This window comes from Mycteria americana, chromosome 16 (assembly GCF_035582795.1).
Source record: "Mycteria americana isolate JAX WOST 10 ecotype Jacksonville Zoo and Gardens chromosome 16, USCA_MyAme_1.0, whole genome shotgun sequence".
In the NCBI taxonomy this organism is placed as follows: Eukaryota; Metazoa; Chordata; class Aves; order Ciconiiformes; family Ciconiidae; genus Mycteria; species Mycteria americana.
The window spans coordinates 11,969,588-11,988,203 of NC_134380.1; the positions used below are offsets into that span (position 1 = coordinate 11,969,588).

The window sequence follows — 18,616 nt, forward strand, 5'->3', positions numbered from 1 at the left end:
CTTTATCAGTCGGTTTGCATGAGTAAAGGCTGAGTAAGAGTCTGCAAGGTCAGGCTGCAATCTGTAATATCTTGTGGATATTGTGCAGAGATTTGTTGAACCCACCCCCCAGCAAACTGCGTGTATTCCAGCAGAACATCTCGTAGCAATAGTGGATCGCAGCTCTACTTTATTTCCTTTACATATAGATGAGCACATACTTCTTCAAGGTGGGTCAAATTGTTGCTATTTTAGCTGTTCATAGGAAGCACACATACACTCAGAGGAATGAGGGATTTTTTTTTCTCTGACATAGGCACATGAACTGTGTAGTATTTGTGCCTATGGCTTTCAAATCCTGTGGATTTAATGATCTTTGTCTTACTGAATGAATAAAATAATTGCAGTCATTCCCTCTTACAGATTTTTTTCCCCCAGATTCGTCATTTGTAAGAAACTTACCTCTGTTATAGGACTTTTCTTCCACTTAAAAATGAACGGAATCACCGAAGAATAACTCATAAACAATGGGATTGCCCAACATGCCAGATTGCTCAATATAGACAAGCACTTGTCTTTTCTTCCCCCTCTGCCCATCATGTAAATTTTGTGTATGTGCACGCATAACACTGGGGACTTTTAAAACCAGCTGCATTTGGCCATTTTATTTGTTGCTGCAACAATGCGGTGCTTCCTCATTTGGAGTATGGGGAACTCGGCAGATACTGTAAGTGTCAGTAATGGCAGTCAGTGGAAATTGTTCAGCAACTATATGAGGAATGCGTTCCTAAAGCCTTTACTCCATAAGAAAGCATTTGGGCAAAGCATTTTCACTGAGTATTTAAAGACAGCTAATGTCAGAGTTGTAAACTTATGAAACAAATGAGGAGAACAGTTTAAGCAACTACGAGTGACTGCAGGCACTGGCATTGCTGGGGAAAGCAGGGAATCATATTTAGAGCCTGTTCTGGGCATTGTAAGGAAGCTCCCCGGAGCCGGAGGAGGGTGGCCGGCCCGCTTGGACCAGTCTCTCCCTCAGCAGCTCCAGGCAGAAGACCTGACTGCTGATTAAGGCCGTCTTGTCCCAGAAGCATCCCCAGCCCTGTTTTCTGGGTGCTGCAGAGGCTACCGTTGCAGTCCGGGGTGCAACTCAAGGTGTTCACGCCCATTTCTAAAGCCTTGTGTGGTCTGCAACCCTTGCATTCAGCAGTCACCTTCGCTCTTCTTTTTCCAGCGCACCACACAGGGCTCCCTGATGGATTTCAGCTGTTAGCCCTCGGGAACTCGGCTTTCCGAGGGCAGCAGGAGAGCGTTGCAGCAGCGGACACCTGCCTCGGAAACTAACACCCCTGCACTGTCCATCAGAGCCGGGCTTTGGCAAACTTCAGAGTGTGCTTACAAGGCTGTTTCTGTTCCTGCAAGGCTCCCAGCCAGACATTTCATCCTTGTTTTCTTTGTCTTAGGCCACGTCCACTGTAGGCAGGACAAGCTATTAAAACTCATCTTGATTTCTGCATATTTCAACAATGGCCAGCCAGCCTGCGGATCGAGGTGCCACAGGTGATCTATGGAACAAAGAAACGGATCCTACCTACCGCAGCCAGGCAAATACTTCTCTTGCTTCCAGCCTTGCTCCAAAAGATCTTAGTTCAGGGATCAAAGCTCGTGTTTCGGAAGGGACGTTCGAAGTCAGTGAAAGAGAAGGATGTGAAGTGTAATAGCTGCACTGCGGTATGCTGGACTTGCTGCTAGTGGGTGTTAGGGCCGGGCGTTTGCGATGAGACAGCCTGCATCTTAGCGTTTCCCTTCACTGAAATAAAGAAAGGAACAAAGGGAACACAACTATTCTCTCTCTGGTTATTTTTCCTTACTGCGGGGGGCCTCGGACACTAGCCCGAGACAAGAAAGCTGGAGCGAGTAGGCAATGCAGGTCCCACACGGGACCTTCCCAAGCTCCCAGCAAACTCTCGGACAAGCCTTTCTCGGCGGCGGGGGGGGGGGGGGGGGATGCCCGTGGCAGGTGCTGGCGGTACCGGGCGGAGCGGCCGCCAGCGGGGCCCGGGGATCGCGGCGCTGCCGCTTCGGGGCAGCGGGCGCCCGGCGCTGCCTCCCTCCCCGCGGGGCCGCGGCCGCCCCCCCACCCCCCCGCGCACCGGGGACCCCCGCGCCGGGAACCCGCCTCCCCCCCCCACCCCCCCCGGCGGGGCACCCCCGGCCCGGCCCGGCCCGGCCCGGCCCCGCCGCGCCCCCCGGCCGCGGCCGCTCCGCCGCTGCCCGGCCCCGCCGCCGCTCGGCGCGGCTGCTGGCGGCCCGGCCTCCCGCCTCCCATTGGTGCGGGGCAGCGGCGAGGGCGGGGACGGCGGAGCCGCTATTAAACATCACATGGCAGCCCGCAAGAAAGGGGCAGCGGCTCATTGAGTGGCTCAGTTGCAAGCGGTGCGGCGGCAGCCGGCGGGCACCCTGGGATTGGCCTGCTGCGTCCCCCCAGCTGCTGGATCTTACACCCTTTTAACTCTATAAGCACCTCCTTTAAGGCCACCGGCAGGTAAGGAGCGCCTTCTTTCTACAGCTATTCGAGACGCCCACCCGGTCGCCTCTGAGTGCCAGCCCGGTCCCAGGGGTCGGGGCGATGTGCCGGTAGCTGTCTCGCTGCAGGCACCGGCCGCGAAATTCCCGAGCTAAAGCTTTCCTTGTCGGTGAACGTGTTGCACGCTTCGGCATAGCCGTGTGGAGGGGGAACTCCTGCATTTCTCGTGCACCGTCCACAAGCTATTCTCAGTGCCTAAAATAATTAGATAGGTATGCTGGGAACACTCGAGCATCTGCTTGCAGCATCTGTTTATGTTCATAACTTTCCATGCACCAGCTGCTCCCCACCCCCCCCCCCCGAGATATTTTATTCTGGGGAAGGGCTGGAAGTTTGCATGACAACTCCGTGTCGCAGAAGTAGCACCGCTCCATCCCTTTCCATTCTTCTCGCCTGTTGTTTCCTGTACAAGAGAGAGGTCAAAAGGATCAAGTCTTAGAGCTCAGATGCGTGTTTTTGAAAGGAGTGTCCGAAATGTTTGAGAGGGGTGTGAAGTGAACCTGTAACTTCATTCATTGGCATTACAGAAACGGGGGATTTTCTGTATTTTTAATCATCCTGCCAAAAAAATAGGAAGAAAGAAAAAAAAAAAAACCCAAACCAACATTGCAGCTGGGGAGCCCGTGAAGAGACTGTATTGTTTCAACATCGCTCATGACGGTTAAAGGAAAAAATACTGATAAGAAGTGGCAGATTTATTTGCGGGGGTGCAGTGACTGCTTTGTCATCTCCCCGGCCGGGGCAGCCGGGACCCGCAGGTGCCTGCGCCGGGGCCGCGGCGGTGGCCTGGGCTGAGCCGGCCCCGCGTCCCCGTCCGCTCCCAGCCCGCTGCCACCGTCCCGCCCCGCAGGCAGCCGGCACTTGTTTCGGTGTTCCAGCCTTACCTTTACACTTGTTTGCTTTTCCATCCTCACAGCCGGTGCATCAAGTACACCCCCTGGTGATGGCTGTTCACTTGTAGTTATTTTGTCATCAGCTAGAAATATCCTCAACCCGTCTCCTCTGCAGGACAGCAGATGCAAACACCACTTGTCCTTTCCTTTCTCCTATTTCCTCGCACCCATTTCGCTACATCATCTGCTCTTTTTTTTTTATTATTATTCCCCCCACCCTCCCCCCCCCCGCCTGATCGCAAAGGACAGATCCTTCTCCTGAAGGCAGCTCACCACTTTGTGTAACTTGAGTCCTACCCAAAGCAGTGGAGAAGCCCTGGGGGATGACTTTGAAGTAACTCAGGGGTCTGGAGCAAGGTTACGGGGTGGCTGTCCCCAGCAGTGAGGGAGCTGGGACTGTGGGAACAGGCTTCGCTGGTGCGAGCAGCTCCTTTGTTCTGTTTACCGAGGGCAGCAGGGGAAGGCGCTTGGCGAAGGTAGTGCTGGTGCTCTCTTAGCAACATGTGCCCGGCTCGCTCTGCAGGGCTGTGTGGCGTCAGCCTGGGAATAACTGCTCCAAGCGCTCATTACTGTCCTCTCTCTAACCCCCCCGCTCTTTTTGCACTTCAGAGTTTTTGCTCGGTATTAAACCTTCTGCACAAATTCCCTTCGAGCTGTTCGTTGCGGAGTTTAGACGTGCGATGTGAATGCCTTTCCCCTGGGGAGGTCTTGAAGGGATCTTGCTGGCTAAGGGGAAAGTGGGGGTTTGGGCTCCTCATCTCAGCATTTGCACAAACATCGGCTTAGAAATGCTGTGGATGCAGCACAGCCCCATTTTTCTCTGCTCCTCCAAGCATCCCCTCGCAGCAGAGCAAGCCCGGGGCTCTCCCATCCCATCTCATCCCTTCCCGGTAATGCTGCGCCGGTGCCAGTGCTGGTAATTACAAGCTGCATTGCTCTAGTCTTGTATTCTCTTCCAGGAGGAAAGGCAGCTGAATTAATAACACACCTAGCAATGACTGAATTTACAGCTGCGTGTGTGTGTCTGGCCGCAGTGCGTTGGGCCCAGTTATACACAGATTTGGGTTGGTTGGTGGGTACTGGGTTGGCTTCTTTTGTCTGGTGAGGATTGCAGGGCTGGTCCCACGCTAACTTGGCATTTCAGTGCCACCAACAACTGATAATGGGGCGAGGTGGCGGGCAGCAAACTTGTTTTGCCTTTGAGCAGCAGGTGGATTAGCAAAATAAGAAGGACCATTAGATTTTCATGCTAGTTTGATTGTTTCTGGGATTTTTGGGGGAACCTCTACTGAAACTCGTTGTGAAAGTCCAGGTGAACACCGATCAGGTGTGCGATCAGGCAGCCGGTGGATCTACCGGGCGTTTTTCAGGGCCTGCGCTGCCAGGAGTGGGAGCAAGATCAGACCCGCTGCGTTGCGCTGGCCGGTCCCGGCGCACGGCGCTGGCCGTGCTCCCATCCCGGCATCCTCCCCGCTCCAAGCGCTCGCCAGGAAGAGAGGCAATTTGTGCTGTAAAAGAAAGAAGACAGCGATGCTGTGGTGGAGCATGCCTGAGCTTTGTTGTATAAACTTCAAGCAGTCTGTAAAGGTAGCACAGGGTGTCCCCAGGAGCACCCCCCCCCAGTTTAAGGAGGGTTAGAGCCAAATCGGTGCAGGATCGCTCCCAAGGGCAGAGCCAAGGCGCAAGGCTGTGCAAGGTACAGTAGGTAGAAGGTGCTCAGCCATTCAGAGTAGGTATATGACAATGTACAACACCTAATTCGGGTCCCAAACTTCTAAATCCAGCCAGCTTGCCGCAGGAAGCTGGCGTTACGATGTCAGTGATTTGTGGAATTCAAACAAATGTCCTCAGGTCAAGACTTTTGTGGGGGGAGCTGCATGTTCAGACACTTGAGACTTTACAGCTTATCTTTCCCTCCACCACAAGTTTTCCTCTAAAATCCAAGAGACAATGCAGGAAAAAGAAAAAAAGAAAGACTTCCAAATAAAGTGTTTCCTAGGCTGTGTATTTCCATCAGCCTGGAACGAAACAGACTTTGTATGTGGAAGTTGAACATGACTGTGATTGCAGGATGTGGTTTATAAAAGCGATCGATTTGCAGACCAGTGCAATTGTTTTTCAAGAAGTTTTTTGTGTGAAATGTATTAACAGTATTTTCACTTTCCCCCTGTGTTTGTAATAAAAGTATTTCTCAGCCAAACCCAATAATTTAAGTGAACATTAAGAAAATTCCTTTGTATTTTTGAGAACGATAACCTGACAGGAATTAGAAACCTCATGATTAAAAAGGTGTGAGGGGGAAAAAGTGAATCCTTATGCGGTATAGGCAAGATAGTCAGATAAGTAAGAGGGCAGCTATACCAAACCATAAGCCTACATTGCTGAGAGCCGTACTCAAAACCGAGCATTACCGAACCTATCAAAAGCTGCCAAAATGTCTTGTACGCCGCTGAAGTCACAGATGACTAATCTCGGCAAGTAGGCGTTGGGACGCATTCTTGCACAACAAACAGAAGTGAGGAAAAAAGAGAAGGTAAAAGTAAACCCGAAAGAGATTCTAGAGGGAAAATCACCCTGCATGCAGCTGCGAGAAGGTAAAAGTAAACCCTAGAGAGATTCTAGAGGGAAAATCACCCTGCATGCAACTGCGAGAAGGTAAAAGTAAACCCTAGAGAGATTCTAGAGGGAAAATCACCCTGCATGCAACTGCGAGCACGATGTTGTTTTCTGTTTGTCACCTGCTCTTTTCCTAACAAGTGTTTGCTGACCTAAAGCCCTTGCAACGTGGTTGAAGGATGTGGGAGGGCTGAGAAACTGTTTGAAATCCCTCAAGTTTTTGGAACACCTCTGCAGGGCTTTAGGGGCGGCTTTGGGGAAAGGAGGTGAACTCTTATCTACAGCTGTTGTCAGATAGGAATCAGAGGAAGAGCCGCAGAGTGCTGAAGCCGCTTCGTGGGCAGAGGTCGTGCTCCTTGGTGGCTGCAGTTTTGTTGGGTTTTGGACAAACTCAGAGGAGTTTTGATAATACTGCTTTACGAAGAGCGTCGTGATTTAATCCCCCGCGACTGTAAACGGTACTGAAGTCTCCTCTCCTATGACAATCGGACAGCAGACAGTCCTCATCACTCGGTTTTAGTTTTCTTTCCTCCATGGGGCGCACGTGTGGATGGAGCAGTTGCATTAATGCATCTCTTCTCCTCTGCAGTATTTCAATTACATTTCCTGATATACAGTACGTGACTTAATGGATGACGCACTTGTTAAAAGCTAAACCTGGGTCTAAGCCAGACCTCCCTGAAACAAGTTTGGTGGCTTCTACCCTCAGGAAGAAGGTTTTGTAGCCTCTCTGCTGAGTCTTAATTGCTGACATTTAAGACCCACGGGACACTCGGAACTGTTGCCCGTTGGAGATGGAACTGGCTGCCTCATGCTCCCGAGGGGAAGGTGCTGGTACTTGCCACCAAAGGTGTTACGAAGACGCCCGGCCGGTCCTAATGCGTCGTAGCCTTTCTCTAGTTGCATTAGCAGGAGCAGATGAGGGTCGTTATAAGGTTGAGTTTGCTTCGCACAACTTAAGCCTAACGCGAGTGTAAAAACTGCACAGATCCCAGTGAGTTTATGGAGTTAAAGAGGAACTACCGCAGCCTTAGTTCCTACTGCAGGAACTATTCCTGCCATTTGCAGAGAATACACAACTCCTTTTTTTAGCTTAATTAAAAAGAAAAAAAAGCTATATGCGAAATAATTTCATGTAAATCACTGACATTTGCGTTTTCCAAGTTTATTGCTTTTCTCAGTACACGTTGTCTTCCCTTTTGCACGCGCCCTTGTTTGTCGTAGGTAAATCAGTCCAGGAGACACATTGTATGTCACTAAAAACTGCTTCGGTATTTATATTTTGAGCAGATGGCTGTTAAAGATAATTGTTTGTTTCAAAATAAACAGAAAACACGGTTGTAAATAGTAGACAGATTCTTTGCACGTCCAGCTTGAAAGTGAGTATTGCTTGGAGACTTGTGTGACGTGATCACTTCAGTGCTTTCACTCAGGAGGAGTGATGCCTTCCTTGTAGTAACGATGTCGCTTCTGTCAATACACAACTGTGCTCGGAGAACTTGTGCATTCCAGAAAATGCTGTCATTAAGAATAAGGAAACTTCCTGCAGGTCCACAGGAGTCGTTGTACTTGATTCTTGCAGGTTTGAGTCCTTATCCTTTTCCTCCAAGATCTAATACGACATTTCTCTTTCTCTTGCAGACCATGCCCTCTCTATGACGGTTACTTGTTAAGCTAACTCTGCATGCCAGAAGACTGTCCTTGGTTGATCCAAGGGCTTTTGGGGACTCCAGCCTCTCCCCAGTTTTTCTGTGTGTGTGTGTTCCTCTAGAACTTTCAAAACTGTTTCTCCAAAGGGTTTTGCAGAAACTTAGACTGTTTTCTAAAGCAGAAGCACCTCAGTCCACAGCAGTAGTGATGGGCAGCGTGCGAACCAACCGCTACAGCATCGTGTCTTCGGAAGAGGACGGCATGAAGCTGGCAACCATGGCCGTTGCCAACGGCTTTGGGAATGGAAAGAGTAAGGTACATACCAGACAGCAATGCAGGAGCCGCTTTGTCAAAAAAGATGGCCACTGCAACGTCCAGTTTATTAATGTGGGTGAGAAGGGACAGCGATACCTGGCAGACATCTTCACCACTTGCGTGGACATCCGCTGGAGGTGGATGCTAGTTATCTTCTGCCTGACTTTCATCCTCTCCTGGCTTTTTTTTGGCTGTGTGTTTTGGTTGATTGCACTGTTGCATGGGGATCTGGAGAATCAAGAAAATAGCAAACCTTGTGTCTCTCAAGTGAGCAGCTTCACCGCAGCCTTTCTGTTCTCCATTGAGACCCAGACCACGATCGGCTATGGCTTCAGGTGTGTCACAGACGAGTGCCCCATCGCAGTTTTCATGGTGGTTTTCCAGTCTATAGTAGGCTGCATCATTGATGCCTTCATCATTGGTGCTGTCATGGCAAAGATGGCTAAGCCAAAAAAGAGAAATGAAACTCTAGTCTTCAGCCACAATGCCGTGGTGGCCATGAGAGACGGAAAACTGTGCCTGATGTGGCGTGTTGGAAACCTGAGGAAAAGCCACTTGGTGGAGGCACACGTGCGAGCACAGCTCCTCAAATCCAGGATCACGTCAGAAGGGGAGTACATCCCCTTGGATCAAATAGACATCAACGTAGGCTTTGACAGCGGGATAGACCGCATATTCCTGGTCTCCCCGATTACAATAGTACATGAAATAGATGAAGACAGTCCTTTGTATGACTTGAGCAAACAAGACATGGACAATGCTGACTTTGAAATTGTAGTAATATTAGAGGGCATGGTGGAAGCTACTGCCATGACTACCCAGTGCCGTAGCTCATATCTGGCAAACGAAATCCTCTGGGGCCACCGCTACGAGCCCGTACTCTTTGAAGAGAAAAACTACTACAAAGTGGACTACTCGAGGTTCCACAAAACATACGAAGTGCCCAACACACCCATCTGTAGTGCCAGAGACTTAGCGGAAAAGAAGTACATTCTCTCTAACGCAAACTCCTTTTGCTACGAGAACGAAGTGGCCCTCACCAGCAAAGAGGAGGACGAGATTGACACTGGGGTGCCTGAGAGCATGAGCACAGACACCCACCCGGACATGGACCACCACAACCAAGCAGGGGTGCCTCTAGAGCCACGGCCGCTACGGCGGGAGTCGGAAATATGACTGACAAACTCTTCCTCTCTCTTTTGGTTGAAAGGAAAAAAAAAAAAATACATCTATCGGTCAAAGGCACGTTGACCTGAGAAGTTGGCCCAGAACAGTTTTCAGACAACGGTACTGTTGAAGAGTGGTGTGAAGGCAAGCAGACCTGAGAAACCCAGGCTGGTTTTAGGGCTGTCCTCAGAGGAGGGACGACAGAAAATGAACTCTAAACACAAAGCACTAAACATGTCTAAGTATGAACAGAAGGCACATATGTTGTAGAATAAATTATGTATATATTTTTTTACAAAACTTGAACTTGCAGGCAAGCTTTGGTTGGGTTATTATTATTTTTTTTTTCAACTTTTTCCAGAATGCTTCTCTCTAGGGAACAAGAATGTTTTTAATGGCATAACAAAGGCAAGAATCTGCCTTATTATTATTATTATAATTATTTTTTAAAAAGCTGCTGCTAACTACATGAACACAAATGGTTATTTTTGTTGCAGTGTAGTTTTTATTTTCTCTTGTGTAATTTAAAAAAAAAAAAAAGTCAGTGTTGAACTTTTTGGGTTGAAAAGCTCGTGATCACTTCAGAGAGGCCGATGTTGCCAGAAAGTCTAAACTCCTTTTGAGGCCAGTAGTTTGATAGCTAGAATCAATTTCTCTCTTTCCAATTACATAAGGGGCATTATGTAATATCAGGCCAATCAGTAGCCTCCAGCAAAATTATGATTTTTGGGGGGAGAATTTAATTCTCTGTCTAAAGGAAAAATGAAATAAAATATATGTATACATAGAAAAAGTACTAAGTTAAAACTACCTAAATGGATACCAAAGAAAATGCACAGTTTTGCACAGTGGAGTTTATTAAAAAAAAAAAAAAAAAAAAAAGAAAAAAAAAAAGGAACAGGCTGCTTTAAACAAAAAAAATTTCAAACCTCAGACACTTCTTTCGGTTTTGATTTTTTTCTTTTTTTTTTTTTTTTTTTTTCCTTTTCTTTTTAAGACCTTTATTTTGCACCTTATTCTAAAAGCTTAAGACTCGGATCTAAAGTGAGCTAGGACTCCTCCCCTTCCCCCCCGCTCTTCGATGGGGAAATAAATTCCCTTCCTTTCTTGTAAGGAGAAACGCAGTTGGGGGAAAGCAAACAAGCAAACATCTGTCCTCCCCGGCCGCTCGCCCAGCCGGGCTGCAGCAGAAGGTCAAGCGTTAGCGCACGCGTTCCCAAACCGGCGCTAGACCTCGGCGCTGACCCAGCCTCCTGAAAACTGAGCCATGCTCTGTGTGCTGCAGGCGTCTGACCCCAGCCCCTTGGCTGCCGTTGTGTTCCCCGTTAAACTCTGCCGGAGCCACGCGAAGCTGCTGATCGATGCGAGAGGCTGATGCTGCTGGAGCAGGCGGTTAGGCACAGATGGGCCGAGCGATAGGTAAATCCCCGGGAAGAGGTTTTGAAGAGGAAGGGAGAGGGGAAGGGAGAGGAGAAGAGAAAACTTTTACAACACAAGCACTCGGGAATGGCACAAGGATTGTAGCATTTTCTAAAAATGCTTCTCTTCAGCAGGGCAAGGGTGTCGGGAAAAGCGTATTTTCCAGCTCGTTCGGAGAGGGATGGTTTGGGGAGGATGAGGCTGCAAAGCGAGGTCCATCTCCTGCCTCCTCTCCCGGGCAAACGGCGAGTGGTCAGGGGATGGGACGCGTCACCGAGCGCTGAGCAGATTTTGTGACCTTCTGTGAAGCTCTGGCTCTAGTGGTATTTTGGCTCCTTCACCCAGAAGGCTTTAAATTCTCTGTGCCTCTAAGATCAAGGAGACGGCGAACCTGCGCTTCACGCCTGCTCCCCGAGGAGCAGGTGGAGAGGGGTGGTGGTGGGGACGATAATCCTAGTCAACTCTTGCAGTATTGGATCACTGTATGCCATTAAAAAACAGCTTGTTCTAGGTCTAATGTCTTCTGCAAACGGATATCTGTGAAGGCCTCTGGCCCCTTCCAGCCCTGCCTGAAAGAAATGCCTGCAATGAAATGGTTTCTGATAAGATGGTATCTACAGTGGGTGGGTTCAAAACTGTGGAAATTCGACATTGTAAACATAGATTTGGCTACTAGAGAGGGCAGATGATTAAGTGCAAGTACTAAGGCTGTTACTGGGGTGGGGGGACGTAAAAGAAAGGAAAGGCTGAACATATAAAGGTGATTTGGTTGCAGTTTCTGGGTCAACAGTAGCGAAGACAACTGAGCGCTGCTAGTGCTGCTATTGTGATATTCTTGTAAAAGGATAATAACTAAACCAAAGAGTATTCAGTGAAACGGGGGGGTGCATGAAAATGCAATGGGGAAGGGATGGAAAAGGGAGGCCGACTGGGAGAAAGAAGACCTGTTCTCCAGGCCAGCATCCCCCAGGTGCACAGTGCTCCCACTAAATGATACTTGAGGTGTTTGAGGGAGGGATGAGAGACAGGGGACGGGGAAATGCAGGATTCAGCTTGTTTCTTTAAAGCAAAAGAAATTCAGAGGGAAAAAAAAAAAAATCCTCTCCCCCTTAACATTTCTGGTGCAGAGGTTTTGGGGTTTTTTTGTTTTGTTTTGTTTTGTTTTTCAAGTCAGTTTTTCAGAAATATTTTTAAAATGTACATTTTATAAAGTTTATCAAGTATTTTCATATTTAAAGCCAAATGTAAATAGAAGTCTGTAAAGGAGGACAAGGAGAAGAAGAAAAAGAAAAGGCCACAAAAAGTATAAATTCTGCTCGGCAGTCTCGGCTAGCTAGTACCTAGATGCTACCGGTTAGCATGATTTTTAGCAAATACTTGCAAGCCTTATAGGATTCCTAATGCTATGAACTTCTCTTTATTTATTTTTAAGCATGGACTTCTAATTTGAAAACATGTTCTAGTTACTGGCATTTTTAAAAGTTACCAGCTTTCCGAGTGCTAGTCTTGTCGAGGGTGTGCATTGAGGTAATCCATTACACTCTCTGCCGCATTCTTTTTCTTTTTTTTTTTTTTAATAACCCTTTGTCTTTGCCGATTGAATCTTACATTGCAGAATTGCACTCAGCCTCTGGCTCCGGGAAGCTGCTAGAAAGAGACCTGCAATGTACACTCCGTGGTACCCTTCCCCCTTGTCCATCATTTCTGTATTTCTCATCACGCTGTGGTAAGCCCAGTATAGGACAGACTATTGTAGCACACTTCTACAGCAGCAAATTGGCTTAGTCATTTTTAAAAATGTTGTTATTTTTAAGGACTACACAGTGACTGACAGCGTTTCTTCAGTTCCCGATGATCCTGGGCCAAGCTGATGCTTAATTAGGGGCCCTTTAAACTGACTGAGCTCTACCCGCAGACTCCAACAGGCGTTGGTTCGGCCTCTTTATCAAGGATAAAGTTGGCTGAACTGGCTCGCACAGAAGGTTTATACTGTATTTCGCTTAGGGTCTGGGGGGAATACGTTATTTCTGCCCTTCCCTGAAAATACTTGAATGAGACACATTGTCTAAACCATAGTACTGCGTGCAGTGACAAAAAGCATTTCCGAGGCAGGTGGGGATGGATTCCTTCTTTCCTCTGTCTCTTCCGTGTGAGTTGTCCTTGGTTAAGTAGCAAGGGTAGAAATCACGACTTACTAGCTGTGTTTAATGACGCTCTCTCCCAGCCATGATAAACTTCTGCGTTGTTAGTTTAGCACTTGCTCTTCTCGGGAAAGACAAAGGGTCCAGATGTTTTATTTGTTCTCTTAGGTCTTCTTTTTCATAATGGATTACAAGGTAAAACTGAGAAGTACTGTAATGTCTTTAAATTATGGCTGCTGACGACCATTGTAAAGCAGAAGGGTGCTGCATAGTTGCCATCCCACAGCCAACAATAAACTGATTTTGTAATGACTTTTGGCCTGCAGCTATTGTAAGGTGAACAATCTAGGCATCTGACAGTTGTCCATTACTATTTTCCTGTTTGCAGCCTTTTTGTATCAAAGTCTTCCTAATGTACTGCACAAATTGTGGATTGTACAGATTTTTATATATTATGTCTTATTTTATTATTTCTAAATAAATAAAAAAAAAAAAAAATTGAGAATGAACCGGTGTGTGCAGCATGTATGTAAATGAACTGGGGAGATGGGTCTGGAGGTGATGGTATCGCTGTGTTTGTGGCTGGCTGAGCACAGGCATTGTCTGAAGCACTTTAGGAAGAGACGGGTCGCGCTCTCCCTTGACGAAGGCAGGAGGAAAGGTGATGCCATCCTTATTTCCCAGCTGAGACCACAAACGCGGTTCGGAGTAAGGCAACTTGCACCAAAGGAGGATCTGCCCCAGAGAGACTGAGGTACTTTCTTAAGGTCATACCTGGAACTGCAGAGCTACAAGTTGTACGAAAAGGAAAAAAAAAAACCTCCAAGTCTGTATAACCTACAACGCAGGGGAAGGGGGGGGGCGAGGGGGAGGGATGAAAACACAGAGCATAAGCAAGCGCGTTGAAAGATTTGGAAAGGGATTAAAAAATTAAGCAGGAAACTCATCTCCAAATCCCTGGGTTTCATGTCTGCCTGGAACAGCCCCGTCCTGAAATGATGCTCCTCAGCTCAGTTCCAAACACGCTCGCTGTAATCTCCATCCATGCCTCATTTGTCTGGAGTCCTGAGCCTGATGTCAGGAGGGTGGAGCTGGGTTTTTGTGTAACGGGACGGGGAAGCGTAGCGGGAACAGGCCCGGAGTAACCGAAAAGAGACTCAATGCCCTTATTTGTCTGGGTTGGAAAGCTCCTTTCCCGCTGTTTGTGTGTGGCCTCCAGGGCAGATATTGAGGCTGCACAACTGTGACTCAGCTCAAAACTGCTGATCTAACCGGAATCAAACATGCTGCAACGGCTGAGGATGGCCGTGCAGCATTTCCACACAGTTTTGACCCCTCTGCTGATTTTTCAAACTTTTTATCCATCTGTAATGCTATTAAATGACGCCTCAGATGGAGCCCTGATCCTATCTAGAAGAACTCCATTTATAAATTCCAATTTACTTTTCGAATCTAATGGTCTCTTGGAAAGCATATAAGTTACGGGGCTGGATTTAGCGATACAGATGAGCTGTCACAGCCTGGATCTGCTTATTCTCCCTACCGAAAAGCATCCTCAGGGAGAGCCACTCACCGATCTGACCCTGGCTTTGATGGTTGCTGCAGGGGCAGCGGGTCGGGGGCCACTATCTGCATATTCTGCCTGGCTCGCTCCCGTTGCCTAAATCGTTAGCACCCTCTCCTGTCAGTGCCTTTCCCTTCTCTTGCTGGCCACTCGTCCGGTCAGGTGGAGTCAGCATAAATATAGCAACAAAACACAGACGGCAGATTTTGGTAGCGAGCAAGGTAATAGCTAAACTCTTCTCCCTCCCATACTACCTGGATGCTTCTAGCAAGCATCAAGCGTGCGCCGCAGGGCACAAGCATATGCTACCTGATCTAGACGGCGTGAGTAAAATGCCGCAGAAGACATAACAGCGGGGGTGTTGGCGTGCCAGCAACGGCAGGAGAGAGGCAACGCTGCCTGCTGCTCGCTGGGTGCGTGTGCCCTGGGCAGACAGCACAGGAAGGTGCGTTAGGGAAAGATGCATGAACCGTTTCCCGTTTTCCCAGTTTTCTCGTCAAACTAGCAGTGCTTGCTGATTCTTTTGACAGGGCAAGCTCGTGCTGAAGACGGCAGGTTTCGTAGGCGTGCAAAAATGTTTAATAGTGTTTAAAGAAATGGCCATTCTTTCAAAATGTTTAAATTAAACTTGTGACTTCAGGGGAGCCGGTTTCATGGTTCTGGATTCTTGGCAGGTGGAGATTGCCATGCAGTGACGGTTTTGGATGAGACATGGACTCTGGGATTCAACACCTACCTTGCCTGGATGAGCTCATTTGTCCTGGCGTGACGGGCTTGTCAGCTCTTTGAGGACAGGGCTGTCAGCTTTGCAGGGGGGTTCCGTGCACGTACGGGCTCCCCACGGCTTCTTGCACCCCTCGGGGCAGCAGCGTAAGGAGTCGTACTTTGGTGAACCTGTGTGAGATAGATGGGGTGGGGGGAATTTGCAAATTTTTCAGACTGATTTTTGCTTCTCTCTCCATTTGCTCTCTGGTGTGCAAGATTCGGCTGTTTTGCCTGTATTCAGATAACTCGTCCCCCATCGGCTTCTGGCTAGGTAGGATCTAAAAGCACTTGCACATTTTTGTCTAAATTCAATGAACTGGCAATTTTTAGACCTGTTCACAGCTCAGAAGCCGTGATGGAAATCAGAATGGGACTGTTGATGCTGCAAACACAAAAGCCGTGTGTCCTCACGGGGGAAGAGCAGGAGGAGTCCTACAGCACTCCCTAACCCACCGAGCAAAGCCAGACTCTGATCACCGCCTGCACCAACTGCAACAGCATTTCACAGACCTTAGAGGAGGAGTAAAATCAGCTGAATGATTGAGGAGTCACTTGGAGTTTGAGATGAAAATGTCAAAGTTCCAGGTGAGGGAACAGGAACAGGCCTTTGTGAACTGAGCAGCTACCTGGGAACAACGGCCGCTGAGAGGTGGGAAGCGACAGCAGTGTCTCACTGCTCACAGCAATCCTGTATTTATTCTATTAGCAGAAAGGGAAGGAACGATATCCCGGGAGCACACGCTGCCGGGGAACACCAGCAGCACCACATGAACCGTTCGCATCGCATCTAGCATGAGCGTCAGAAGCAGACGTGGTAACGCCGGCTACCGTGCCGTACCAAGACCCACAGCAGGCTGCTCCACGCTTTTGGCAGTTGTCCAGATGGAACTGAAATCCATAGCTAAATCCTTCCGTTTATCTTGTGCCTAGGGTAGACCTTATTTTGTAAGGAGTTTTATAACCCTCATGGCCACCTGAAGCCTTTCCTTCTTTTTAGCTTGATGCATTGCCTTTGCTTTGCCCTCTCCTGCAGACCGCAAAGATGTTTCTGCTGGTTTGGCAATGTCTGGGGACAGGACAGAAAAGTGAAAGCAATGAAAATTATAGAAAGGTCAAGAATATAAAAATGAAATATGAGTCTTGAAAATATAATTCTTTCTCTCCTTCCAAAGTTTTCTCTAAAGTACAGTCTTTAATCTAGCACCAGCATTTACCACTTTACTGAGTGCGCAAATCCAGGTTGTTATACGCAAGCCAATGCATTTTACAGTTTCAGGTGGGCAGGACAGGAAGGGGCTACAAACATACCTGTTTCAGCCATATATACATTTTATATTATTCTTTACCAAAAAAAATACTGCTCCTGCCTTTTCCTTCCTTACTGGCTTGGATTTCAACCCGTAGATACTGGAAACAGATTTTTTTTTTTAAAAAATCTACATTGAAACTCATACAAATGACATGCATTAAATTGTGAAATAGATACTGAATGACTCTGGTTGGGAAGCTGTGCAAAAGGGAGCCACGAGCTGTGGCATAGATCTCCTGTCCTTGTTGGGTACCCTCCTCTTTGCACCTCCCAGCTGTAGCAGATTTCAGGGTAACTCAGGAACCAAGGTCAAAACCAACTGTTGGGTCTTGTATGCCCAACCTTGGCCTTGCTCTGGTTATTCCTCGTAACCAGGCAGCCGGGGAAGGATCCCCCGGGGAAACCCCGCTCCCTCCTGCTGCGAGAAGCACGTTGGCTCCTTGGGGAGACCTTCCCTGCTGCAGCAGGTAGGAAGCCATAGGCTCTTGCTTTCCAGGATTGATATTTTAGGAGCTCTTTCTTTTGTTTTTTAAAGGCCTAACGTCTTGCTGTGCATAAACTATATTTGATATGCAAATTAACTCATTAATTATTTTGCATTACGTGACATGCGAGGTGCCTCATGGCTATGCCTGTGTTTCATCCAGGCTTGGAGTCCGCAAGCAGCAGGGACACAGCCGCGGTGCTCGCTGGGCTGCCCAAGCCTCCGACCGCTGCCTTGGGAAGCCCCTGCCCCAGCCTGCACGTACCGACGCTCAGCTGTAAATAAAGAACAAACCAAACCAGAGCACTTCGAGGTCACTACCTAAGAAATTTCTGGATTATTTTGCTTTGAGAAAAATCTGGCTGCTAGTGTTGCCCGAGGCTAATAAACTGGAAGATACTGCTTCCACCAAAATCATTATCGGATTTTCATTTAATTGATAGGCTGTTAACAGGAAAGGATAGATTTCTGTAGTTTAATAGCACAGGATCTTTATGAACAGGGATGAATCCCACCCTGGGGCAGAGAGATTACCCAGAGAAATAATACTGCTTTAGCTCTATTTTTGAAGTCTTCAGATATTCTTAAACGGTGCCATGGCTGTTAGCTCCCAGGAAGGCTGAATGCCTACCTTTAACCAAACCATTTCCATCTTTATCCCTGTATTTATGTGCGAGTCCTTTGCATGCACACAGAGAATTCAAGACAGACCAGCAAGTAATTTTTTTTTCTTTTTCCCATGTTGATACTTGCACTGACTTCACTTTTGCTGGAAAGGTAGAAGCAGATCAAAAGTTGGTATTTTTCTCTGTTTACACCTTAGGCAAGAGAGCTTTGTCTGTCTGCAGTTGACTCAGGATACCTCTGTGATCTACAGATGGAAACAGAGGGAATTCCATTCTTCCTTCTGCAAGAGAGTTTGGCAAGAGATGTCTACCCTCTAATAAGAAGCCCAGCAGCTAATTGAAGGAAAAAAAAAAAAGGCTTTAAAGGAAAATAAAGTGAATAAAGGTATGGAGCAGCTCAAACACACACACTGCATTTCAAAGCAAAAGGAGTACAAAACCGCTCCATCTGCTCTTTATGGCAAGCTCAGTAGCTCCACCCGAAGGACACCTCTCCGCAGGGGTCTGGGCGATTGCACCAGCAACATCTGGAAAAGGAAAATAAGTAATTCAGTTGAGGAAGGCATAGTCAGCTGCATCTTGCTTTGCCAAGGCTGTGCTGATAGAGACAGATCCCAGCGTCCTTGGCCTCCCTCCTCCCCCTCTATCTGGCCAGCCTGCAAATCTGACCCCGCGTGGAAAATCACCTCTGAGAGCAGCAGCGGGGTAAGGCGGCTGCGGATCTCCGACATGGTGCTCTCCTCCACGTGCCACCTTATGCACGGTCACTCCTGTTTTCAAAGCCAAGGGGATTAAAAGCAATTAGGGAAGCCCTGATTCATCCCAATTAGAGCCAGTGCTGGAGCTGTATTAGAGTGGTTATCTCAAGTTTTCCAAAGCTAACTCCCAGCAGGCTCAGGAGTTTATTTCTGCCCCTCTCATTCTTTCCCCCTTCTTTTCTCTCTTCTCCCAGTGACACTCTTCAGCAGGCTTTGATCTCAAGGACCCTTGCGGATTTGGTATTTACCTTTATAGTTGCAACATTTTAATGTACTTGGAGCGTCTCGGTATTTTCAATATTTATAGCTCATTAACTCCTGCGATGAAATCCTTCTGCAGTTC

General features: G+C 47.9%; 1 protein-coding gene across 2 annotated transcripts; it reads left to right on the forward strand.

Annotated features, from left to right (window-relative positions):
* Positions 1–2,381: 2,381 nt before the first annotated feature.
* Positions 2,382–13,256, forward strand: KCNJ2 (potassium inwardly rectifying channel subfamily J member 2). 2 transcript variants are annotated; one of them, XR_012778121.1, is made up of 3 exons: positions 2,382–2,524; positions 7,717–9,449; positions 10,493–13,256. XR_012778121.1 is itself a non-coding variant. In XM_075518868.1 (2 exons), exon 2 carries the CDS (start codon positions 7,933–7,935, stop codon positions 9,214–9,216), a length of 1,284 nt encoding a protein of 427 aa, XP_075374983.1. In that variant the 5' UTR covers positions 2,382–2,524; positions 7,717–7,932; the 3' UTR covers positions 9,217–13,256. The 2 variants fall into 2 exon arrangements, 1 of the variants encoding a protein (XP_075374983.1); XM_075518868.1 differs by having other exon boundaries at positions 7,717–13,256.
* The last annotated feature ends 5,360 nt before the right edge of the window (positions 13,257–18,616 follow it).